The sequence below is a fragment of the Neomonachus schauinslandi genome, chromosome 9 (assembly GCF_002201575.2).
Source record: "Neomonachus schauinslandi chromosome 9, ASM220157v2, whole genome shotgun sequence".
In the NCBI taxonomy this organism is placed as follows: Eukaryota; Metazoa; Chordata; class Mammalia; order Carnivora; family Phocidae; genus Neomonachus; species Neomonachus schauinslandi.
The window spans coordinates 101,450,207-101,476,593 of record NC_058411.1 but is presented as its reverse complement, the minus strand read 5'-3'; the positions used below and the strand labels follow the sequence as shown (position 1 = coordinate 101,476,593).

At 48.7% G+C, this 26,387-nt stretch overlaps 1 protein-coding gene across 2 annotated transcripts in view; it reads right to left on the bottom strand.

Annotated features, from left to right (window-relative positions):
• TLN2 (talin 2) overlaps positions 1-26,387 on the bottom strand; it is a 191,678-nt gene that overhangs the window by 42,543 nt on the left and 122,748 nt on the right. The window contains exons 40-45 of one of the 2 annotated variants that reach the window (XM_044917829.1): positions 25,532-25,534; positions 21,514-21,660; positions 17,239-17,340; positions 14,694-14,813; positions 7,476-7,622; positions 878-1,044 (exon numbers count right to left, since the gene is read on the bottom strand). In XM_044917829.1, coding sequence (XP_044773764.1) covers positions 878-1,044; positions 7,476-7,622; positions 14,694-14,813; positions 17,239-17,340; positions 21,514-21,660; positions 25,532-25,534 — 686 coding nt within the window. The remainder of the gene's footprint in view (positions 1-877; positions 1,045-7,475; positions 7,623-14,693; positions 14,814-17,238; positions 17,341-21,513; positions 21,661-25,531; positions 25,535-26,387) is intronic. The other variant, XM_021693794.1, reaches the window with a different exon arrangement.

Below are 26,387 nucleotides of genomic sequence, written 5' to 3'. Positions count from 1 at the left end.
TTGGCTACTGGTAGTTAGGAAGCAAAGAAACCCTCCCTAAGGGATTTTTTGTTAAAGGGCTTTAAAGAACAGAGATGATGGATTTCCCCTTCCTTATCGGGGTGCTCACTGTCTTATGTAGGAAAACGGGAAGAGGAGAGTCAGCCCGGTATCCACGGAGTCGATTAATAGTAAACTGCAGTGAAAGATTCAGGCCCACCAGTTTGGCCCTCTTCCCCCAACCCTGTAGCTCAGTGAGAGGTCAGCTTCTTTCCTGTGGTTCCCCCTAAATACTTCACAGCTACAGGGAGCTGCAAGGTCATCAGAACCCACAGGGCTGCATCGTGGAGTGGGTGACAGCATTGGTAATCTCCTCCCTAGCCCAGTTCTGGGACTAAAGAGAGAGGAAGAAAGGTACTGGGCATGCGGCAAGGCTATGGGGGAGGACTCTCCAGTGGCAGATGGAGACCCCAGCACCAGCCTCCAGGAGCAGGGCCTGAGGAGCCAGCGTGGGACAGACAGCAGGCTCAGGGCCCCACTCTCCTTTATGTCACAGCTAAATGGGCCTGTCCTGGCCACTCCCACTCCCGCTGGGGCTGGGAGCAAATCAGAGGCATATCTCTCTAGCTTGGAAAGTAGAAGATCAAAAAGCTGTCCTCTGCCAGAGCAGGCTGGATTGAGGCTGCCAAAGGCACAAAGCTGGAACATGACTATGTGTTTACAGTTGGCAAATAGGGCTTGTTTTGATTATGTGGTTCACTTTCTCGCCTTGAGCATCTTATTGAAATCAAAATGCTTAACCGCATTTCTGGCTCCTGGGCAGAGTCTCCCAAGTCCATCAGGCCAGGCTAAATCTCTCCCCAACCAGGAGCCCCCAGGATGACCTCCACCCCCATACCTGTGGTCTGCAAAGGTCTCGTTGTTCTCCGAATTCAGGGTCCCCGCGGTCGCAAACATGATGGTGGTGTCCAGGTCAGCTATAATCCCAGACACAGCAGTGGCGGCTGTGATGCATGCCTGGGTCCCCTTGTTCCCAGCCTGCAGAGCTGATAGTACCAAGGACACCTGTAGGCAGACAGGGGATGTCAGGGCGAATGGGGAAATGGAGAAAATGTAACCCAAAGATTTTCAGGCTCAAGTATCACTGAAAAAAAAACCCACTCAAAAAATAGGAAAGGATGGAATTCTTCCAAACTCATTTATAAAGCCAAAATTACCCCGATACCAAAACCAGACAAGGGTGCCACAAGAAAAGAAAATTACAGGCCAACACGCCTGATGAACATAGTACAAAAATCCTCAACAAAATATTAGGGCACTGAATTCGACAATACATTAGAAGGATCATACACCATCATCAAGTGGGATTTACTCCAGGAATGCAAGGATGATTCAGCACCCACAGATCAGCCAGTGTGATACACCAATAAAGGATAAAAATCTTATGATCATCTCAATAGATATAGAAAAAGCATTTGACAAAATTCAACACCCATTGATAATAAAAACTTTCAACAAAGTGGGTACAGAAGGAACGTATCTCAACATAATAAAGGCTACATATGACAAACCCACAGCTAACATCATACTCAACGGTGAAAAGCTCAAAGCTTTTCCTCTAAGATCAGGAATAAGACAAAGATTCCCCACCCTTGCCACTTTTATTCAACAGAGTATTGGAAGCCCTAGCCAAAGCAATCCAGCAATTAAAAGAAAGAAAAGGCATCCAAATTGGAAAGGAAGAAGTAAAACCTCCACTATTTGCAGATGACATACAGTATATAGAAAACCCTAAAGACTCCATCAAAAACTGTCAGGCCCTAATCCATGAATTCAGTAGAGTTGAGGGATACAAAATCAACACACAGAAGTCTTTTGTGTTTCTATAAGCTAATACTGAACTATCAGAGAAATTAAAAAAATAATCCCATTTATACAACTGCATCAAAAAGAATAAAATACCTAGGAATACATTTAACCAAGGGGGTGAGAGACCTGTATATGGAAAACTACAAGACATTAAAAAAAGAAGTTGAAGAAAACACAAATAAATGGAAAGATATTCCATGCTCACAGACTGGAAGAATCAATATTGTTAAGATGTCCATACTACCGAAAGCTTTCTACAGATCCAACAAAATCCCTATCAAAATTCCAATGACATTTTTCACAGAAATACAACAAACAATCCTAAAATTTCTATAGGACCACAAAAGATCCTGAGTAACCACAGCAATCTTGAGAAAGAACAAAGTTGGAGGTCTCATGCTCCCTGACTTAAAACTATATTACAAAGCTATAGGAATCAAAACAGTATGATACTGGCATAAAAAACAGATACGTGGAGGGCGCCTGGGTGGCTCAGATGGTTAAGCGTCTGCCTTCAGCTCAGGTCATGATCCCAGGGTCCTGGGATCGAGTCCCGCATCGGGCTTCCCGCTCCTTGGGAGCCTGCTTCTCCCTCTGTTTCTCTCTGTCTCTCATGAATAAATAAATAAAATCTTAAAAAAAAAAAAAAAAAACAAAAAAAAACAGATACGTGGATCAATGGAACAGAGAGCCCAGAAATAAACCCAAGCATATACAGTCAATTAATTTATGACAAAGGAGCCACGAACATACAATGGAGAAAGGACAGTCACTTGCACAAATGGTGGTGGGAAAATTGGACAGCTACATGCAAAAAAAAAAATGAAACTGGACCACTGCCTTACAGTATACACAAAAATTACAGTATATACAAAAAATAAACACAAAAACTTTAAAATGGATTAAAGACTTGAATGTAAGACCTGAAACCATAAAACTCCTAGAAGAAAACATAGGCAGTAACCTCCTTGACATAGGTCTTGGTGATGATTTTTAGAATCTGACACCCAAAACAAAAGCCAACAAAAGCAAGAATGAACAAGTGGGACTATGTGAAACTAAAAAGTTTCTGCACAACAAAGGAAACCATCAGCAAAATGAAAAAAGCAACTTACTGATTAAATATTTGCAAATCATGTATCTGCTAAGGGCTTAACATCGAAAAGATATAAAGCATACATACAACTCAATGGCCAAAAAACAACCCAATTAAAAACGGGCAGAAGAGCTGAATAGACATTTTTTCCAAAGAAGACAAACAGATGGACAACAAGTACATGAAAAGATTCTCATTATCATTAAATATTAAGAAAATGCAAATCAAAACCACAGTGAGATATCATCTCACACCTGCTGGCATGGAGATCATCAAGACAAGCAACAACATGTATTGGCAAAGATGCAGGGAAAAGGGAACCTGGTGCCCTGTCGGTGGGAATGTAAATTGGCGCAGCCCCTGTGGAAACAATATGGGGGTTCCTCAAAAAACTACCATAGGATCCAGCAAATGCAGGTCTGGATACTTACCTGAAGAAAACAAATTCTAACTCAAAAAGATATGTACCTCTACATCACTGCATCATTATTTACAACAGCTAATCTATGGAAGCAACCGAAATGTCCACAGATGGATGAATGGGTAAAGAAAATATGGTATATGTTATCCAGTAGGATATTATTCAGCCATAAGAAGAATGAAATTTTGCCATTTGTGACAACATGGATAGACCTCGAGTTCATTTTGCTAAGTGAAGTCAGTCAGAGAAAGAAATACCATATGATCTCTTTTATACGTGGAACCTAAAATAAAACAAAAAACCCAAGCTGGTAGATACGGAAAACAGACTGGTAGTTGCCAGAGGCGAGGGACGGGAGTTAGGAGAAATGGCTGAACTTTTTTGTTTGTTTGAATGCATCAAATAAAAATGAAAAACAAAACAAAACAAAGCCCAACCAACCAACCTTATAGCAAAAGGGAGCAGTTTTCTGGTGGGAGGGAAGGTGTGGATTGAACAAACATGCTTCAAAGGCACAAACTTCCAGTTACAAAATAAGTTAAGTACTAGGGAGATAGTGTTCAACATGATGACTACAACTGACTGTCGTATATATTGCGCAGCAGTGTTAAGAGTAAATCTTAAGAGTTCTCATCACCAGAAACAAGTATATTTATTTTGTATCTACACGAGATGATGGATGTTAACCAAACTTATTGTGGTAATCACTTTATATATAATACATGAAAGACAAACCATCATGCTGTACACCCTCAACTTCTGCAGTACTGTGTATCAATTATATCTCAAAACCAGGGGAAAAAGTAAAAAACAAGAACAGTGAATCTTCTCTCTGGGACTCAGTGCAGCTGATGGGTTAACACATGTTTTGGTGTCAACATCTCAGGCTGAGTACCAGCATTATCATTTGCTGGCTAAACGACTTTGGGCAACTGTTCAACCTTAGTTTCCTCATCTGTAAAATGGGGATATTATTTCTTGCCTATCAGGGTTGTTGGGAGGAACAAGGGGGGGGGATGCATATCTATTCTCTAGCATGGCACATAGTAAGTCATCAGTAGAGAGCAGATAATTTTAATAGGATTACGTTTCTGGGACCAGAGACAAATTCAGGCTCCTATGAAAGGTGTGGCCATTTCTGTCCCCTCTGATCAGGTTTTCTGTAGAACAGCCTTCTGCTAACACTCATCATTCCTGCCCTTGGCTGCCTCTGGATTTGAAATGCTTCAGGGTGGACCCCATTGTGGCTAGAGCCCGAAGCATACCTGCATATGTCACCTCTCCACCCAAACGCTCCCTTGCGCTATCACCTGCCCCTAAGTAATAATTCCAGTGACCAGGGGCGCCTGGGTGGCTCAGTCGTTAAGCGTCTGCCTTCGGCTCAGGTCATGATCCCAGGGTCCTGGGATCGAGCCCCGCATCGGGCTCCCTGCTCGGCGGGAAGTCCGCTTCTCCCTCTCCCACTCCCCCTGCTTGTGTTCCCTCTCTCGCTGTGTCTCTCTCTGTCAAATAAATAAGTAAAATCTTAAAAAAAAAAATAATTCCAGTGACCCGAGAGTCCAGCAAGTTGGCTCTGTTCACTCCAGTGACTTCCATGCCAGAAACCCTTTGCTGCCACCCATCACCCCCTCCAGAACACCCCCACTGTTCCTAGAGACACTTTCCTACAACACAAAGCTAACTCCCCCACACCCTTGGGTACAATTCTCCCCTGCTGCCAAGGGAAGATGAGCTCCTTGCACAACCAGTTCAACTTTTCTGGTCTCCCACGACATTCTTGCCACATCAGCCTGCTCCTCACTTCCCCAAACATCCCCTGCCCCTCCTGCGGTGTATCTGCCCCCTGCCTGCAATGCCCCCTCCCTGTTCTCCAGCTACCAACCGGCTCATCCTGCAAAAGCCAGCTCAAAGTCCTCATCCAGAGCCATAGCTGTGCCTCCTGAGGATTCCACAGTTGCTGCTGTCCCCGCCCCCAGGACAGCCCATTTAGCACAGGTTAAAACAGCATGCATCTGGCGAGCAACTGGAGACTCTTGAGTCTGGAGACCATCTGGAGTTGTCCTATTCATCTCTATGCGCACACCCACCATCCTTGACCATGGCTGACCCAAAGAAGAGTCTGAAAATATTCTGTGAATGCATTGTTTAAAAACACACTGACCAGGACCGAGGAGTTACAGCATCAGTGAGGGGCAGAGAGTTTGTATGCTCTCTTCCTTCTGTGCTGCTCAGATCTGAGCAGAGGTGGTGGACACAGCCTAGCAGGCAGGGCGGGGGGCCCACTTCCTGAGCACCTGCCACGTCCCAAGACCAGCCCACAAGGATTGGTTTCTCTTCCTTATTTGCCTGATCTTCCCTCCTGGAGTTAAATGCTACTATGTCCCACCAGGAAAAGTCAGGATGGCACAGAGCTGGCCTGGGAATGAAGTATCCAGTTTCTGGAAAGAACTCCCAGAGGACAGGTGACAAAGGCCAAGACAAGGAATCCCAAGTCTGGGAGGGACGTTCTCAGCCAGACCGAAAGAGAGAGAGTCCAGAAACAGTGTCCCGCCTGCTACAAAAGGCGCACAAGTCAGCAGTTTATTGAGCGGCTACTAGTCCCTAGGGGATGAGGACACAAAGGTGAGCAAGTCAAGGGCTCACGGCTGGTGGGAAGTTACAGACACAACCAAGCCACGTGAGAAAGACACACCAGGTAGAGAGGGCAAGGCAGGAACATGGAGCAAGAAAGCACCGAAAAGGCTAGTTTAGTCTGAACAGCCGATTCCCTGCTTTTGAGCCTCCTCCAGGTGTCCTAAGGGACACCTCCTCCGGGAGAAGCAGAGAGACGGAGAACAGCTCAGCAAGGTCATGTTGCTTGGTCCCACTGGCCAACATCATGCAGCTTGGACCCCCGCCTTCCCTCCTTCAGGTGCCAGTTCCAAGGTCTTCGACAGGGGAACTTGGCCAGAGTAACTTCGACAACAAGGAAGGGCTTTGAAAGGAGGGAGAATGCCTTCCTCCAGCTCAGAGATGGATTGCCTCAGCCCATGGAGTCCAAGGAGGCCTGGGCAGGCCTGTGGGCTGCAGGAGACGGCCAGACGTCACTCAGCCTCGGCGCAGGACCAGGTACAGAGCGGCCTCTGCAGCGGCAGCTGCCAGGTGAGGGGTCCCCCGCCCGCCCAAGTCCTGTTGACAGCTTCTAAACAGGGCACAGCTCTATGTTCTGGGGACCCGAGTGAAGGGAGGGGAAAAGCCAGCAAAGCACCGATGCTTCAGCTTGCACTTTGAGCGGTCTGGAGGACAGCTGTCCTGCAAAAGGACTTGGAGAAACAAGCCAGGCAGGAGACGAGCATCCTGTGGGGGGTGTAAGCGAGCGCCGAGAATGAAGGGATGCTGAGGACGGGCTTTGTCCAGCAGGGAACCGTGTGGGAGAAGAGCGTCGGAGGATGGCTTACAGACAGCCACGGCCAGGATGTCGGCCACGGTGAACCGTGTGTTTGGCCCTGTGCCAAGCACTTCTACACACACCACCGCATTCCAGTTTCCTAACCCTACGGGCCCGGCGTTGTCTTTCCCTGGGCTCATTCTGCAGGCTCGGGAGGGGGAGGTCACTTCGCTGAGACCCCAGAGCCCCATGCACTACGCTACGTATAGGATTCTATCCACCTCCGACGGGCTCCTGCTCTCTCAACCACGGTGCTGGGCCACTTCGGGCGGGGTGCTCAACATTCCCCACTTCACGGTCTCTTCTGGGAGGAAAGAGGTCACACAAAGAGAGCTTGAGGTCCTTCCCAGTGCCCAGCACCTGGGAGCCTCCCGGAGAAGGAAGCCCAGGGGACAAGTGTCAAAAGGGGTTGCAGGGAGGGGCTCCTGGTGCTCATGTGACTTTGCTACGGTCTGTCCAGTCTGCCTATAGGAAAGCCCATCAACAAAGCGCACCGCGGGGGCCCTGACTTTCGAGGGACAGTCCCTCTCAGTGTCTCAGGGCTATGAATCACCCCATCCCTGGGGAATCCCTGACTGGATCGTCTTTGGCTTAGCTTCCCGCTGATATCCCTGGTCACAGTGGGCCACCGAGGGCCAGTGTGGATTACTGTGGCTGCGTGGGGCCCGAGGGCTGCTCCTTACCTTCTCTGTGACTGCGCGGGCACACTCGATGAGCTCCCTTTTGGTGTAGCTGTCTGTGGGGCACACCTGGAGGGCCCCCGCCTTCTGCACCAGGAAGATGCAGCCATGGCCCAGGTCCTGCACGCGAGTGCGAATCTGGAAGCCGATCTGTGGAGGCAAGCCCAGGGTGGGGAAGGAGAGGCATGATGGATTCTGCCATCGAGGGCTCCCCTACGTGGAAAATTTCTTCTACATCCTATGGGAGCCTGGCTAGGAAAATTCCACTGCTGTTAGGAGTCTGTGCTTGGTGGAGTATGGAATTTGGTTGATTTTACTTCCCTTTTTAGAGCCTGTAAAATGCCCACAGTCCCCAGGAAGCAAGCTTGTGTCTCATCATCTTAGCCTAATGCCTTTCTGATATTTGTTACCTTTTCTGGTGTACTGTTTACTTGCATCCCTAGCCACCTGATGGAAATGTTAGTTAGAAGAACTCGGGGGGGGGGGGGCGGTAATTATTAGTCATTCATGCATTTATTGAGCTCCTGCTGTGTGTCGGGGCCTCTCCTGAGAAGGGATTGCATTTACTTTCATTTATTCTGCACAGCAGCTCTAGAGAGTAATTATAAGTTCAAAATATATAGCTTTGGTAAGAAGCATAAAGCATTCAGGTTCCTGCAAAATTGGTATGTTTATAAGCAGAACACCCCCTTCCTCAGCTGTGTCCCGCGGTGAGAGCCACCTTGCTGGGCCCAGGCTTCCTTTCTATCCGGCCAGGTTGTGGTTTCCTTAAAAAGGTACATTTTTAGAGCTAAAGGCTCAGCAGGCACACATTCTTTTAATGACCCCTGACTTGTGTGATTATAAAAGGTACTTTGCCTAAAAGAACCCAAATGAGCTCCATGATGGACAGGCTGTCAGCTGTCTCTTTAAGGCTTAATAAATTCTACCTCCCAAAGTTTGCATTCCTCTGACTGTTTCACATCAATTTTCATTTTGGTCTGATCAATACAGCTGCCATAAACAATCTGTCCTCCAGCCCAGGTAAGCAACTAAAAGCAAAACACCTTAAGCTTTAGTTAATAAGTGTTATTTCCAAGACTCCATGATAGCAAGAAGCTGTGGCTTCTCCTTCCAGCATCTACCAAGAACAACTACTAAGATCTCAGGTATCCTGAGTAAAAGCTGGGAGATCTGGACCACCGGGGTGCTATCTTCCAGCATTGTCCTAGTCGAGTAGTTCAAGGCAGGGGGGGATTGGGGTAGTGAAGGGGGCTGCAAATGTTAACTCTATTATTGAAACACATCATGCTTTTAGGGAAAAAAGTAATTCCTTTATCCCCTTAAGGCCCAAAGGATATTTAAAATCCATTTAATAGGGGCGCCTGGGTGGCTCCGTTGGTTAAGCGTCTGTCTTTGGCTCAGGTCATGATCCCAGGCTCCTGGGATCGAGTCCCAGCCTGCTTCTCCCCCTACTTGTGCTCTCAGCCTCTGTCTATCAAATAAATAAAATCTTAAAAAAAAAAAAAATCCATTTAATGGAAAATTCTCCTGATCCAGAAGGTGGAGCTTTGGCTCTTTTGGGGGTGCTGCCAAAGCCTCACAATCAGGGAGGGCTGCCTGTGGACCATCTCCAGGTGAAATACAACATGAAGATCCTATAAGCTGGCAGCTCTGCAAACAGGTCTACCACTGAGGAGGGGAGAGGCACTCCAGTTCAACCACCCAGCGGAAACACCCAAATGTAGCTGTTTGCTGGGCATGTCTACTGGCTTAAACACAAGGCCCGGCTGAAGCTGGGGGATGCCCCATGAAAGCTGAAAATTCATCCTGGCTCTTGAGCCTTTTCCGATCCCTACACACTCGAGGGTCAGAGCTAATCCACAGGCAAGAGCTCTGTGTCAAGGATGACCACAGGTCTCTAAGTGACAGGCACGGCTGGGAGAGCCAGGTAGGGGGCAAATGGAAGAAGAAACAGAATTTCAAAATAAAACTGACCTTACTAGTTCAACCTCCTCGTTGACAAATGAAGAGACTGTGCAGGTTCAGAGAAGTGATGTGATTGGCCCAAGATCACACAGCCAGTGTCTGGCAAAGCCAGATGAGCACCCAGGTCGCTCTACCCATCAGATCAGCGTTTACTAATTTCGTTTCTTCCCCACTTAGCATTGGTACCATCCCTGTACCCCCCAACCCCCGCCTACCAAATCTCTCCTGGAAATTCAACATGTAAAATTGATACAATGTGTTATTAGTATACCCTTCCTTTATGAGTTAAAGTTTATGTCCTTGACTCAATAAAAAGTCAACAATGAGATTAAGCTAATCAAAGTTTAAAAGTCAGATTCTGGAGCCTGATACAGCCTCAGCCACCGCCTCATTTCTGCATTTTGCTTGGGCTGCGGTGTTGAGAAAATCCTGTTATGTGCGGACGGGTTTTCCTGTAGGCCCCAAACCCTAGCAGGGAGAAGCGGCATCAGCCTGAGGTCTGCATGAAACCACCCAGTGGCCCACGATAAGGTGCTGGCGGCCCCCAGTGGGTTATCACTGGCCTGGCCCAGAGTTTACTCAAAAACACACACCGTTTTTCCTAAGAGTTTTAAAAATAGTTCAATTATGTTTAAAAAGTGAGCCTTGAGTCAAACGTGCAGAACTTGCAAAGCGCCTCCCAGGGCTCAGAAGAGTAAGGTGGGAAACCCCTGTGCTAGGAAGGACCAGGCTCGGTGTCCCACTTCTGCTCCTTGCTCAGAACCACGCCTGAGCTTCCTGTCCACACAATGGTGGGCACTGGGGCAAGCACAGGCCTCTTAAGTCACTCCCAAATGGCCCTGGAGGTGCGAGGGTGAAGGGACCTACTCCTCCACTGACTCAAGCCTGAAACCTACAGGCAGACATGACACATCCTCAATGACACTCTCATGCTCCTTCAGCCCCCTTGCGAGAGGCCCTGCTATGAAAAACACCCCAACGTCCTGATGCTCAGCCCCTTCCTTGGAGGGGACACCATGCATGCAGCAAAGGATCCTGCAAACGCACTGCAGAGTTGGGACAGTAGTCATTAGGGAGGAGACTCCAGGTAGGAAGCACCGACAAAGACTAGCACCAGAGAGCAAAGGGATAAGCCTAAGATGAGGCAAGAGTTATATAGAGCCCTTGGGGTTCTTGGCCAACCCAGGGCTTGGTCCTGGCCACAGGTCTGTGCCAGGTCACATGATTACCTTCTTGGTGCCCGGAGGCCACCTTGAGGTTTGGCCACGCAATCCTCCTATATGCTTGGCTGCGCAGTCCTAGTTGGACAGCATGCGGAAGGATGGGTATCATGAAGGACATGTTGAAATAGGCTTCACTTGTTTTCACAGGCTAAGAGGGCTGAATGCAATAGGAAGGGGAGGGATCCAAGATGCCAGCCCCAGGCCTGCCCTCAGCTCTTCACCCCCGTGGGCAGCACGGGCAGCAGGAAAGCCCACGGGCTCTGCTTCTGGCCCAGCCCCTCCCTGGCCATCGACTCCCTGGGTGAGCCAGCTAACCTCCTGGGCCTTTGTTCCCTCACCTGCGAAATGGGACAGAACCTGCCCTACTACCCAGGGCTGATGCAGCAAATGAAAGGTATGTGTGAACACATCTCAAGGTAGGAAATGCCACATGAACGCTGTGACAAGGGGTAGGTTGGTGAGGGGGAAGGAGTAAAGGCTGTGATGCCCTGGGTTTGAATCCTGACGTTGCCATGTTTACTTCTTGAATTACTTGAAACTTCATTTATTCCAAAAAGTTATTTCAAGAGGCTTCCACACGGACTCTTGTAGCTGTGTGCTCTTGGACCATTTAACTAAGTTCCCTGAGCCTCAGTTTGCTAACCTGTGAAATGGGGAAGAACCAAGGATTGTGGAGTTGTGAGGGTACATGGGACAGCCCCCAGCATGGATCTGATCTGTGGTGTGGACTTGATGAACATCTCTCTGATTATTCTTTTCCACGGGTACCTGGGACAGCTAGGGCAGGCACTTAAAGGGGACAACAGAAACAACACACTCTTACTGCAATTCCCCAGAACATTCTGTACTGCTGGAGGAACATCTGAGAGAGGGAATGCATTTTTAAGACTGTATTCAAAAAGATAAGGGCTTTAAAAAGGATAACTTCTCAAAGTAACACTAAGTTTCTCAGCAAATCTGTCCAGCCCCCAGGGTGATCTGACTTAACCACCAACCAGTGTGTATTATAAAGGAATGTTGCTCAGACATTCAACTTGGGGTTTTAAATTGGCGACTGCAGTAAAGCATGACTCGAACGTCAAGAAAAACCCTCAATTCCCTTCCTGCCCAAATGGCCATTGTCTCCTGCTTTTACGTCCTGGGGGAAATTGGAAGTCTGGCCTTGATGAAGTTTTGGATCAAATTTCACTTGGAGGGGGTCTCAGAAATACTGATCTTCTTTACTGCCTAAAACTAAAGAAAATGTACACATTTGTCTCAGGCTTTCAAAACAATCACATCTAAAACCAGGTCAAATATCATTCGCCTGGGAGAGCCTGCGAATGCTGAAAGGCAATAGTGGATGTTGGCTGACAGGCTTTACAGTTTCTCCTTAAAAAGAAAAAAAAAAAAACAAAAAACATGGAAGGGAAAGAATCATGAGCACAGAACAGAAACAGGGCATCACTTTCCACCTACAGAAAGTGTGTCTCAGAGCGGAAAGTTTTAGAGAATTCCACTGTAGACACCCATCTCATGTTTGGGAAAAGGCTGTGGTTCTTGCCATGGGCTCGCGACAAATGTTCCTACCAGCTTTGAAGACACGCAGTATTACACGCGGTCACGGCAGAGTTCCCTCGGAGACAAAGCCGTAGTCACTAGATCTCCACCCCCCCCCCCCAGCATTTATATTTAGCACTGGTGGCTCACAGGATCTCCAATTCCTTCTTTTTTTTTTAAAAAGAGAACAGGGATCTTTGATTGGGAAGTGTCCTAAGGGTTTTGACTTTCCTGAAAAAAAGGAGTTTTCACAGTGGTGTTAACGGGAGTTTGAGCTTTCCCTGAAAAAAGCAGCAGATAAAGCTCCTGCTTGGTGTTTAGAGGGCAGACCTTGGGCTTCTCCTGTAGTTGTCACAATCTGGAAAAGACCAAAACGCTGACTCGGCACGGCAGCCTGCAGGACTGGAGCGAGGAGGGAGCAGCTTCTTCCTTGCCCTTGATAGAAATACTTTCACATGCTGTGATGTGGGGCCCTCTTGGCGAGAAAACTAATTCCACAGTCTTGGAATAAAAAAAACTACATTGCTTTAGGGATCTCCCCGACCTTCTCAGTTTTCCCCTAAATATCTGTCTGGCAAATGCACACAAAGAATTTTCCTTAGCAAGCCACTGGTAATTGTATATTCTCTCTGTCCCTTTTTGCTCCAGGTCACAGTGCTCTTGTGTCTGGAATGTGAAATAGAACTCAAGACGCAATGGTGTAAAGGGAGAACCTTAATGAAAATGTCAGCTGCTACAGACACGAGGCCAGGGACTAAAGTAATCTCGTGTGGGGCTTTCAGCGATACCTTTCCTTTCCTGGCTGCTCTGACATTATTTTGTATTTTGCTTCACGGTCTGGGTTGCGGGGAGAAAATCTACTTGTTTCACACGTGGGCTGGGGAGCTCTAAGAACTCAGATGTGGAAAAGTCTCCACAGATCATGGGCTCTTCACTCAGTAACTCAGGCCAGTCAACGTCTGAACTGACCTGATGGATCTAGATTCCATTTTTTAAAGATTTCTGGAAACAGAGATCCAAACCCTCCCCACAGCCTCTTTGTTTTTCCATCCCGCAAAGCCTAACACTTCTTCCTTTTGTCCAGATTGTTCCTTCCTGTAACGTAAGTTCCCTTAGGCTTGTTGAGGAAATTCAACATTACACAGAATCCTGATTGGGGCCGGGGCGGGGTGGGGTGGGTGGGTTCTGATGATTTTTCTTTCTGGGTAGTGACTTCACAGACTCATTACAAACAGAATTATTCATGCTGCAGCCTAAATACTCAACCATACTAAAATCTCAAAGTGCAGGCACTGTTAGAAACCTACGTCATCCCATGCTAGATATATACGTATGCAAGTGCATACATATGAAACTCCTGTTTACATGCGTTGTTATGACATATGTTAGCAAGGGATTTTGTTTTGGGTCATTTCTGTATCATCTCTGGGAGTCTCTGTGAAGACGTGCTTCGGATGGACTCCTGGCAGACCCGGCACTAAGGGGCCTGGGGACACGGACTGTCACTGCAAGGAGAAGGGAAGACCGGTCGCAGCCGTCCCCCACGACAGCCCGCTTCATTTAGGAATATCATCAACAGGATTTGTGCTTAATACATGGCCCGCTGCATGTCACAGAATGCAGTCACCTTCATCTCCCCAGCGTCCCTGCAATCTACTCCCCTATTCTTTATTCCAGACGGAGCTCTGTGTCTCTAAGGAGCCATGCGGGAGCTGGGCACAGGGCACCTTGTGTATGCTAACACTGGCATGGGTGTGATCGGGCATGCGCCGCTCCAGCCGGCCCGCTTGCTTCCCAGGGGATCACTAGATTACTCAGGTGTAGCAGACAGGACAGGGGGCTCTTAGAAAGGGGCCTCTGGGACCACACTTTGGCCAAATTAAGACTCTTACGGGTGTAGGCGTTCTGAGGCGAAGTCTGTTTGGCCACTAAGGAAAGCGAGTTTAGGGAAGACAGGCAGGTAATGAAGAGGAGTCCACAGAAGATATGGGGGACGGTTTGTAGAAAGTTACCAACAATAGTTGGGTAAGACTTTGTGTCACAAAAGTAGGCTACCCAGCCCTTTCTCAGATCGGGGCAGTTAACTCCCATACTTGGCTCTTCCAATACTGCTGGGAGCCTTTGGAGAACAGGAAAATCCCTGAGGAGGATGCACTAAGCAAGAGGAAGATGGCAGTGTGTGTTGCGCTCTGGGAGCCGGGCAATGGGCTGGGAGACAGGCGACCTGGCCGGACAGTCTCAACGGAGGGCATCTGCCTGGAAGCCCACTTCCCCAGGTGGACCAGGCTCTCCATCTGCGGGCCTCAGAAAGGACAGTGGGCTCTGAGCACAGCCCGGGGCCACCGGGTCTGTACCTGGGGGGCTGGCGGGACAGCGGTGGGAACTTATCAGGCCGGGAACTTCTAGGGGGGAGCTAAGCTATCAAGAACCCCCCAGGAGTGGGTAACCAGTGTGCATGTGCATCTGAGAACAGGGGCTTATGGTGGCAGACCTCCTCTGGCTCCGCCGTGGCTGCTGCCATCTGGCCCTGGAGAGCCAGGTGCCCATAGTCACTGGTCATTTGTGAAGCCAGTCCTCCCAACTCCTCCGGGTTAGTAACCGACTTAGTCATCTGGAAAAAGAAAACAAGCAAGACACACACACACACACACACACACACACACACGGAAAAAAGCATGAGAACCATGTGTTAATACCACTGGAAGCCAAAGGGTTTCATTCACTTTTAAGCTCTGGACTTGCATTTGGGGCTGGAGAGGGCAATTCAAGCGAAGCCCATGCTGCGATGTGCACAACAGGCCAGGGCCCCTCTCAGGCCAGCAGGTCCTGGCGGGGCCAGTGGGCGACATGCTAGGCTCAGGCTGGGCAGGCCCTCACGGCCCACTCTGAGAGGTGAGCGTGGCAGCCCCAGCCAGCCCAGCCCCGCGGGTCACCATGAGATTTCCCTTGGGGAACGCAGGGGGCATGGGCCTCAGGCAGTGCCCATCCCTGGTCACATTCTGCTGCTGACCTGGTCTCTGGGAACCCAGAAGCAGGTCCCACCCGGGCAAGAGGGCATGAGGATAGGGCTGTTAGGGAAATCATGACTGAGAAGTGATGGGTGAGCCCAATATCTGGGAGGAAGATATTCAAAGAGAATACACATTTATAATCAGTTTGTGCCAAAGGATAACAAGGGTTCAGCCACAAATTTGGTTAAGAGTCCACTGTAGCCTAAATGGTTGAGCTCTGCCTTTTCCTTATTAGGATATTCAGTATTTTCTGTCTGCATCATAGAAAAACTTACCTAAATTTATCCTACCTAGCTAACACACTAGTTTCTAGATTTCCTTTTTCCCCCGACAAAACGCCTCTTAGTGCTCTGAACAGTAGTTTTAACTGCCGCCCAGAAAGGTGTCCTTGTCCCTCCTGAGTAAGAGGATCCCTCCTGCCACACCCCTTCTCTCTCTTGGTGGCATTAGAAGACCTTGACTTTAAAGGGCTTAAAAAAAATGTTTTAAATGGCTCCATATCCACAGAGGCTGGATGGGAACATGTAGTCGTCTAAGGCACGTTTACCAGGAAATGTCACAGGCTTTCAGGTGTAGGCGTGGTTCCCAAGGAACCCACGCTGAACCCTGAGAGAGGGAGGCTGCGCCTAGCGCTCCTTCGTTTGAGTCCTGCCACGCAGAACACAGCGATTCTGGGGCAACCTGACATGGCGAAGCGGGACCCTTGCCCACTCAGGGCCCAGGCCAGCTAACCTAGCAGCAGTCATGCAGCCCCTGGCTGGGCTCCTGAAGAGCATGGCCATTGAGACTTAAGATGGGCCTGCTGAGAATCTAGCCCAGGAAATACTCCAGAAACACGAGGAGGCCACTCCAAATATTTTCACCTCCTGCGGCGCTGTGCTCCCTGCTCAGAGCACTTGGCACCGTGGGGCTGCCTGATCGGACCTGCGCCCTGCCCTGGACTCCCCCGGAGCAGAACCAGCTGGGGCCTGACTCCAGCTCTTTTAGTCCCTGAGATGGGCACTGCTGCTATTCCCCTTCCTGGCCCAAGTCCTTTTAAGCAACAGCAAACCTGGCACAATCACAGAGTTTCTAAGAAAGAGCAGGGGCCAGGGAAGCCTTTGTGGTCCAAGCTCAACCTCTAGTGGACACACGACTACATGACAGAATCACCCCGAGGTGCCGGCCTGGGGTGGGGGCAGGAACAGCGCCACGGCTCAGTGTGGTCCCTCCAGCCAGGGGGCCGCTTCAACTCTCAACTAGCCTCGTGTGGCAGCAGCAGAGGGGCATCTTCCCAAATTTTATTCCGTGTCATCTGAGCCTTCGAAGGTTAAGAGGAAATTTCTTATGACATACCCCTATTTATTCTGTGAGGACACCCTTTGTCATCTTTTGTGCAACTTTTTAATCTATCAGGATAGCATTCTCTGTCTCTCGATGCCGTTTTTATCTAAAGATGCATGTAATACAATTCTGATGGCAATACATCTTAGCAAAAAAAAAAAAAAGAAAAATTGAAAATTACCTCCAAAAGTTACATGCCTTCTGTTGTCAGGGAAATTGTCTTTATATAACCATGCTGTTTCATTTTGCCTGAAAGACTGGCATATCTCTCTGTCCAAGGACTGTAACTTGATTCCATTAGACAATCTCTATTCCACCCCACATGTCTTCTCTTGTACTGTAACTTTATAAAAACACCTCAAGTCCTTTGCGAGGTGAATAGGATTTTTCTTCCTTCCCCTTACCTCTAACTTCCTTCTCATTTTCTCTCCCTCCTCTGCTCCCCTGTCCTCATGCCCAAGTCTCAATTATCTGTAATTCCTTCTTGCAGCTTTTCCATGAAACAAGAGCTCCAGTGGATGGGGGTGTCTAGGCCACAGGCAGCCAGAGAGACCACAGATAAAGGACAGAGCTGGGGCCCAGAAGGAACTAGAAACACGGGGTAGTCTCTGTCCCACACAGACCCCGATTTGAAGACTCAGTGGTGGTAGTGGTGGACACCAGCGCAACTGACAGTGGGTGGGGCAGCTCTTTTCCTCTTACCATTTCCTGAGCTGTCACCGCAATGGCTTTGGAATATTTAACCACAGTCGTCTGATAATCGACAAATGTTCCCTTTGGTTCTGGAGGAGTGCCTTCATCCAGCTACAGAGGAGAGAAAAAGAACCCACATGTCAGGAGAGGACAGTTGAAGTGTGCACTGTATTTATTAGAATCGGGAACTTTGAAAAATGGAGATGCCCACAGAATTTCTTTGGTTTAGAGGCAACAGCATCCCCCAGCTTTGGTGATAAGGACTTTAACAGAGGTGCAAAGACAGCACTTGGGGTACACAGGCAAGGGGGCCCCAAACCTAGTCTGAGAGGAGACAGAGGGCATTCCAGAGGAATGACATTTCTGCCAGGTCTTAGCAGGGGAGGAGTCCGCTACATATAAAAGGTAGGGAAGGGGTCCCAAGAAGTGGATTAGAGTTCAAGCACATGGCGGTGGGCATGGGCCAGACACATCTAGGGGAGCACAGAATGGCAGAAGATGAGCCGGGAGAGGAGGCGGAATCTCTATCGTGAAGGGCTTCCCTAGGAATGGTGCAGTCCACAGAGGTCTATACCCTGGAACCCTCGCTTCTGATCTAAGTTGGGGAAGACAAGGAACTGGAAGCACTAGGAATAATTTGTGGCTCATCTGACTCTGAGAGCAATAGGAATTGAGAGACGGGAGAGATCACTGTTGGGGGAAGAGCTGGGGCCAGTGGGACAGTGGCTCTGTCCCTCGAAGGACTGGGGACATATTGGTTCAGAAGACTTCTATTTGAGGCCTGGTTCCAGGGCTTATGAATGGGCCTCAAGCTGGTTGCTTAAATTCTGAGTCTCAGGTCCTTCACTGGAAACTTCTTAGCATCGGAAGGTTGGAGTACACATCAACTGAGACCATACCTGGCCAAGAGCTACGTGAAAGAAGAGGAGATGATCAGGATGATGAAGAAAATGATGATAATGTCAATGATGACCATGATGAAGAAAAAGGCGACACCTTCACCATCATCATGATCACTACTGTCACCATTGACTGCTGAATGGTATTCCAGGTGAGGAGACAAAATAAGGAGAAATGAATACAGGAAGGGGGAGTATAGTGAACACAAGAGGGGGCTGTTGAGAGCACTGGGAATGAAGCTGAGCTGTCCGATGAAGAACCTTGAAATCATGAGGAAAATGGTGGGATCTGGGATACACAACAACATATTTGAGAAGATCTTCCTGGCAGATCTCTGCCAGATAGTTTGCGGTCGGGGCAGAGACTAGGGGCCAAGAGGGCACTTAGGAAATGTTAGATGGAGTCTTCAATAAGAGCTCCATGTCACAAGCTGGCGCTAACTACAATATGAACCGAAGGAACATATCCTTGCAGCCTATGTGTGATGTGGCTGCACAGTTTGGGAATGTAATTTCCATCAAAGCATCAACACAGACTCCAGGCTAGATTTTTCTGGGTTTCTTTATCAGGGATATAGCTGCTGCCAATTATCTCCATCACACTATGGGGGTCCTGCTGGTCAAATGAGGACTGAGTTTTGGACTCATTCACTTGGTGTAAACTGACTGGGTCCAGCAATGTGCCGGGAGACTTCATATGAACTATGGCCTAACTGCAAACACACCAGGAGCTGGAGCTGGAGAGCAGCTTAGAATACAACCTGCCAGTCCGAAGACAATGAGAAAGGGAAGAACAAAGTGGTCAATTTTTTTGGATGGATCTCAAATTTCTTTAGTTCAAAGAATTTTCTTTTGTTCTGAGATTATAGCCTTCCTATTCTTTTTGAGGGGGAATGTTAACATGACCTTTCTTGTATGAAATAGTAGTGATGCAGAGAGTAGGCTTGTTTCTTTAACCTCCTCCCCTGGTCAGAAAGAACAAAAAAACCATCACCACCACCAACACCAAACAACCCAAACAAAAAAGCAAACAAAGAAAAAGTAGTGGGTCACAAAATCCCCAAGACTGAGAACCACTAACCTCATTGAATAGGGAAACCAAGGTTCAGAGAGCTTGAGTGCTTTGTCCAAGGTCACCCAAACCTGATTACTTCATATTAACCTATCAATTCCCAAACCTTCTGGTGCTCAGACACAGAGAATTCCAGGAAGAACCTCCACAGCAGAAGCACCAAAAGTGGCACAAATTACATCCAAGTTAGATTCAACTTTGGGTACACTCATTTTTTTCTGCCAGTCACTCAATGCCTTTCAGAATTTCAGACAACGACGCTGACAGTACATCAATGTTGTAACAAAAGAACTGAAACTCAGAAAACGCCCTATTTCTAACCCTTTCCTGCTTAGGGGCTCAAAGACCCTGGAATATCCCTTAATACAAAGTGCGCAGTAATGGGCAGATTGGGGTAGGCTGAACAAGGGGAGAATGTGGAAGAGGCCCTGGGTAGAACCTTGGGTGTCTGGTCTGGGTAGACAGGAGTTTAGGGGTACCAATAAAACCCCGACTGTATACTCTGCAGAATGGAGGAAAGAACCCTTTGTTCCTGGCTTCTGTGGTTCCTGTGGCTAGCAATTCCTAACTATTGCTATCAGGTAACGCCAGACTTCTCTCCCAGCCCTTCCAAAAGAGTCAAGAGCGTCCTGGGCTGAGTGGGAGAGCAGCGGCCAAGCCACTGACATCAGACAGTACAAGAGCTGCTTTCTTTACTGAAAATCCATCTAGATATGCAAGGCTCAGTGGCTATCAAAAAAAGGCTTCAAGAATCTGACTTCCATATTCCAGAGATTTATGGAACTCTTCCCTATTGTTAGAGTCATTCGGAAAAATACCTTCTCCTAGGAAGAAAAAGGTTATCATTTGAATTTCTAATTTGTATTGAGAAAACTGGAGCGCCATTATTTAATAACCTTGGTACAAACATGGCTTCCTCTCAAAGCTCGGGTGTTCTGATGTCCTGAAAACCAAACACACCCATGGAGACTTCCCCAAAGGCTTTAGAAAGAGGGGGATCCCCATTTCACTCACTTTCTGCCAAACTGTCCATATTTGAGGCACGAGAAGCCCACAGCAGAAATTACCAGAGTGATCTGACAAGGCACGTCTGGGGTTTCTAAAGCAGTCCCGGCATCCCTGCCCGGCTCGTGACTCTCTCAGTCTGGTAATGACTGCCTAATGAATGTTTAAGGGGAATTATCCTAATTATAGTTTCAGGCTATCACCTCTTTATGGAGATACGAACCAACCAGTCTTCTCTAAATTAGCAATTAAAGACCACTTATTACCCTGAAAAACCATAATAACGTGTTCACAATCTGACAATGGATGTTTCAAAACATGGACAAAATCTAAAATTCTTGGCTATGCTATCACAGAATGAAAATCAGATGTTGATGAACAATTGTTAATTTTAACGACTATCAAACTGACATGACTTGCGAAGGACTCCTTGAGGAAAGAGCAGGAGACACTCTCCAGTCACACTTCTCTACTGATCCAACTCAACCAAGGACTCACTAGAGGAGAAATGATTGTCACGTTCTCTTCTACGCCCGTTGCCTCCAAGAGCTCGCTACGGGCTTTCATACATACTACTTAAGTGGTTTCTGCACCTGGTTACCAAAACCATGGGGAGATTTAAAAGATCCAGAGATTCCTGGGACGCCGGGGTGGCTCAGTCGGTTAAGCGTCTGCTTTCAGCTCAGGTCATGATCCTGGGGTCCTGGGACTGAGTCCCAGCATCGGGCTCCCTGCTCAGTGGGGAGTCTGCTTCTCCCTCTCCCTCTGCCTGCCGCTCCCCCTGCTTGTGCTCTCTCTCTCTCTGTCAAATAAAGTCTTAAAAAAACAAATCCAGAGATTCCTTGGCTCAACTCCATAGAGATTTCAACTCATCGGGGATGGGGTAGAACCTAGGAATGTGCTCCCCACGATTCCAAAGTAGCCATTCCGAAGACCAGCTCTTGGGAATCCCTTCTTGTTTCCCACGACAACTCTAGGAGGTAAACAAGGGAGGTAAATACCTATTTCCATTTTATAAGTGAAGGAACCAATGATACTTTCTCCATCTCCATTATTTTTCCCCTGTGTAAAACTGGAAGACAAGGTGAGAGTAGCTTCCAAAAGTAATGAATGAAGAATCAAGAATGAATAACATGTTGGACAGAGGATAGGATGTGTGTACATTGATCGGAACCCTCAGGAAAAGGGGAGGGTCACTGGTATCCGCTTTGGCTCCTTAGAAAAAGCACTTAGGGACCACATCTGAGGGAAACCGAGGACGAATTGGGGTCAAGGGGTGAAGGTGAGCACCTGGGAGCCCAGGTCTACCTTGCTCATGGCCTCTGCAATGGCGTCGACCATGCCTCCCACCAGCCCCACTTCACTGGCGGCTTCATTCAGTGTCACCATGATGTCATCGACAGCCTCCTTCATGAGCTGGGCAGCCTCTGTGATAGCATCGTGGGTGTGCTGGGCCTGGAAAAGGAAAGCGGAAAGAGGACTGTGAGAGATTTCCATAAGCAGAGGAAAATGGTGCTCAGTCTCCTCGGAAATCACTTCACTTCTTTTAGGTATAACCTTAAAAAGCACAACATTATCCCCATCATGGAGCACCACAGTGATTTGGATTTTTCCTTATCTTGGTACATTTGTTTGCACAATCACTACAAATCAGAAAGAGAAATAGAAAAAGATGTCTTTTTATAATCAAATGGAAAAATAAAATTGCAATATCAAACAGCATCTTATGACAGGACCAGTTTTATGTTAGTCTGTTCAGGATGGTAGCAAGAGAATGCCGCTGATTCCCAATGGCACAAGTTTACAGGTTTAGTTAAAAAAAAAACTAATATAAAGGGAAAAACATGTTCACGACAAATGCACTTCTCTTCAAGGCTGCCCAACACACTAGAATTCCCTTCCTGCAAAGAAGTTTGGATTATGGAAATGTAGTGACATAGAGGAGAAATACATCTGCAGAAAGATGAACAGCCTTTGGATTTATGTCACAGATTACACTGCCCTGAGGTTGGAGGGACGAGGGAGCAAAGTTCTCCAGGGACAGATGTTCTGCAGGCAAAGTCTCGAGTGCTCACACATTCCCTCTGACTGTAACTCGGAGATGCTCCAACACTTGCTAGAGCTTCACAAGCCTATCAAGCACGGAGGTGGCGCCGGGTAAATGAATGAATGGACAGATGAAACAATGGTAGTGCCAGGCTCCTTGAAAAAACACCTCCAATGGTAGCAAGATGCAGAAGGAGCCAAGATCCCACCATCAGAAAAACTGGGTTCTAGCTCTGGATCCACCTCTTACTAGCTAAGCGGTCCTGGGCATGGCTTCCTCAGCACAGTGGGAATCATTGTAGTAACGCTATGCATAATTCTAATGAGATGATGTGGATATATGCACCATATATTTATAATAAGAGCAGTCTAAGGGCGCCTGGGTGGCTCAGTCGGTTGAGCGTCTGCCTTCGGCTCAGGTCATGATTCCAGGGTCCTGGGATTGAGCCCTGCATCCAGCTCCCTGCTCAGCGGGGAGTCTGCTTCTCCCTCTGCCTCTGCGCCTCCCCATGCTCATGCTCTCTCTCTCTCAAATAAATAAACAAAATCTTAAAAAGAAAAAAAAAGGTCTAGTAGTAGGTGCCCGAGCCTAGGGAAGCTTGACCTAATGCCAGGTAGTCAGTGTCAGACTCGAGCTGCTCCAGGCACCAGGGGGCCCCCACGCAGTGGCCACGGCTGCCCTAACGCACCTCACAGGGAGACGACCCTTCCAATACCCAAGAAATTGCACCTTCCCTTTGGTGGATGAGAAGGTAAGGAGGCCAGGGAGGGAAGGTAAATGGTAACTCTTTTGACTGGCTAACTGAAAGGGAAGAATTCTAAGAGGAGGCTGCGGGAGCCACAGGAACTGGCTCAGCCTGTGGAATGGAAAAGCCACGGGAATCCAGAAGAGGTCTTCCAAAATGACATGTGACGAGATGTGAAATATGCGGATCATGGATGGTGACCTCAAGGCAACTGTGTCAGGATGCAAACGCTAATTATTGACCATTATGACTAAAATTAACTTAGAAGTCGGTCATGATCTTGGGGTCCTGGGATGGAGCCCCGCATTGGGCTCCCTGCTCGGTGGGGAGTCTGCTTCTCCCTCTCCCACTCCCCCTGCTTGTGCTCTCTCTCTCTCTCAAATAAATAAAATCTTAAAAGAAATTAATTAACTTAGAAGTTAGGAGAGACAAATAGCCCTGAGGAACAAAGATCCCTTGACTCTTTTCACACCTCGGATGGGGACTCACTCTCCGGACTTCTTTCCTCCACCCCTTCCCTGGCACAGTCCTGGCTGACCCCCCACCCCGCAGCCTCCTCCCCAGCTCTACCCTCTCCCCCTTGGCTGGCAGCAGCTGGTTCTATTGTGTTGCCTCCTCCCTTTGCCCCATGCAAATCCTAGCCCTCTTTCAAGGCCCAGCCTAAATACCACCTCCTCCACAGCCCTCCTTGGATGCCTCTGTCCTCATGCTCTCATTGGCTTTCCTTTGGATCCCTGCAGCTCTGAGAAGCAACTCTGGAGTCAGAGAGTCATCCAGAGGTGAAGGCCTCAGAGAAAATGATATGGGGAAAGTGAGGCTCAATACTGGAACATGATACGGCTTCTGCTCAGCTCTCTCTCAGGACATGTGCCTGTGGTCCTTGGCCTCTATGTAAGGAGGCTGGCCGTCTTAGGCTTTGTGCTGGGCAGACTGCACGGTGAGACCACACAGAGGTACAAAGGGCTGCCCACAGAGCCCCAGCCCCTGAACATCTCTGTGATTGCAGCTCAAGCACCAGACCTGGGAGCGACTGACGCTCAGGTCCCTCAAGTCCCAGCCACCACCTGGCTGCAGTGGCAGGAGGGACTCTGAGAACCACCTCGCTGAACTCAGTGATCTGCAGACCCACCAGAGATCATTCTCAGATGGTGCTGTTTTAAGTCACTAAATTTTAGGATGGCTTATTTGCAGCAACAGCTAACTGCGACAGCCCCTAAGAAGGGCTCCGAAGCCAGCCTTGGGGTCAGAGAGGACTTCTCAGAGGAGGTGTCTGGGCTGAAGTTGAGACCAGTGTCCAGCAGAGTTGATGGGGTGAGGAAGGGAGAAAAGGGAGAATGTGCCGGGCAGAGGACACGGGCTGTACAAAGGTCGAGAGGCAGAAAGGATGTGGACTGTGAAAAGTAGCTGACAAGTGCACTGTATGGGAAGTGCCTGGCACGGTGCCTGGCATACAGCTCCTGCCTCCTCCCATTACCTCCTCCTCAACCCTGCCCCCTCCCCAATAAGACTGCGTGCTCCTTGCCAACAGTTGGCTCTGCTTCCCTCTAGAAGCGCAGGGTTTGCAGCAAATGAACGGTTGGATCAAGTCGCCGGGGGGGCTCATGTAAAGGGTGAGATGCTCATTTTTACTTTCACAGGTATTTTTTCTTTTTTACAAGGATACCCTTCACAGGCTGTTGGTGCAAATTTCTCCTCCAGAGAGGCTTGTTTAGAAATAAATGGAACCATCTGTTTCTGTGCTGCCAACCAGGCATGGATGGCAGAGCTGAGGGCCGAGACAGGGCTCGTGGAGTCAGAGCAGGACCTGGGCCTCCCTCCCTCCCTGCCTCGAGCCGTCCACTGGGCTCGCGCTCGCTGCAATGACCTGCCCTGCCCCGGCTCTTCTGACCGGCCCAAGAATACGCAACGGCATTCAGGTGGATGCGGGCAAGGTGCCAAGGGCTAGTGTGTACTCTATACAGGGCAAGAGCCAGCCCGTGGGCCCAGACAGCTGCAAAATCTATGTTCTTGTATCCTGGGTCAGGTATTTGAGCATCTGACAGACAATGCTTTACCCCAGGTGACAGGCAGGGAACCGGAAGCAACAGCAAGTATCAAGGCCCAGAACAGCGGGAAGAGCGACCAGCTGCCGCCACTCCTGAGGGGCTCCTCTGTGGCAGGCATTGTGCTCAGCACTGCTGTGCATATCCTGTTCGTCCTCCTAGGCCCCCGGAAGGCGAGAGCTGGACGTCGTCCCGGCCAGGGGCCCCTCCGACAGTCGCCATCCGAAAATGGGAGCTTAAGCACGGAAGCTTATGGATCTGGTGGCCGACCAAGGCCACCGACTGGCTGGCCATCTGCTGAAGTGATGCCGCTGGTCAAAGGGAAACTGAGCAGACGGTCAGATCAGGTCAAATTTTTCAACGCTTCCTGGAAAAACAAACCTTAATCTAGGGAATATGCCATCCAATTTCAGCCTTTCCCCTCCAACATGGTGCTTTTAAACAAGGTGACGGCACCCAAGTACCTTATGGAAAGGCAAGGGGCCTCAGGACTTGCTACCACGCCCAAAGTTGGCCGGGACCCCCTCATTCAGCACTTGCCGCCAGATGAGCCCAACCCCGGAAGCTCACCCGGGTGTGAAATGGTAAAACATCTGGCTGATTTTTGTTCTAGATTCTTAGGAGGGAGCCTTCAAGTGCTTACCATTTCCCAAGTGATACGGGACCGCCTCTGTGCTTCATGGGGGCTCCCTGGACCACACATTAGTTTAGGCTAAGAAGGCGACTCATGGTGGCCTGTAGGCAGTTTCAGAATGGGGGCTGGCCATGCTGGAGAGACCAACCATGTGATTAGAGGGTTGTGGCTTTGAGCAACATAATATCAGCCTGACCTCGGGGGATGTGAGGGGGCTGCAGACTGGATTACTGATCATATGACTAGATTCAGTCAATCCAGCCTATATAACGAAATCCCAACAAAACTCTGGGCAGCAAAGCTGGAGTGAGCTTCCCTGGTTGGTGATGCACTAAGGTCTCACCTACTAAGGTGAGAGGGTGACACATCCTTGGGACATGTTTAGGATGCCCCCAAACCTCACCTTCTGTGTCTCTTCTTTTGGCTGGTTTGTAGCCTTTATAATAAAACAGTAATAGTAAGTAGAGCAATTTCCCAAGTCCTGTAAGTCATTCCAGCAAATTATTGAACCTGAAGGGGTAGAGAACCCCCTGAATTTGGAGCCACCTGGTCAGAGTGAGGATGGACTGGGAACCTTGGAGCTTATGGCTAGTGCCTGAACTGAGGGGTAATGCCCTTAACCTGGGAAATCTGACTTGACACCAGGTAGTCAGCGTCAGAATCACATTGCTCCAGGCACCAGGGGGCCCCCACGCAGTGGCCACGGCTGCCCTA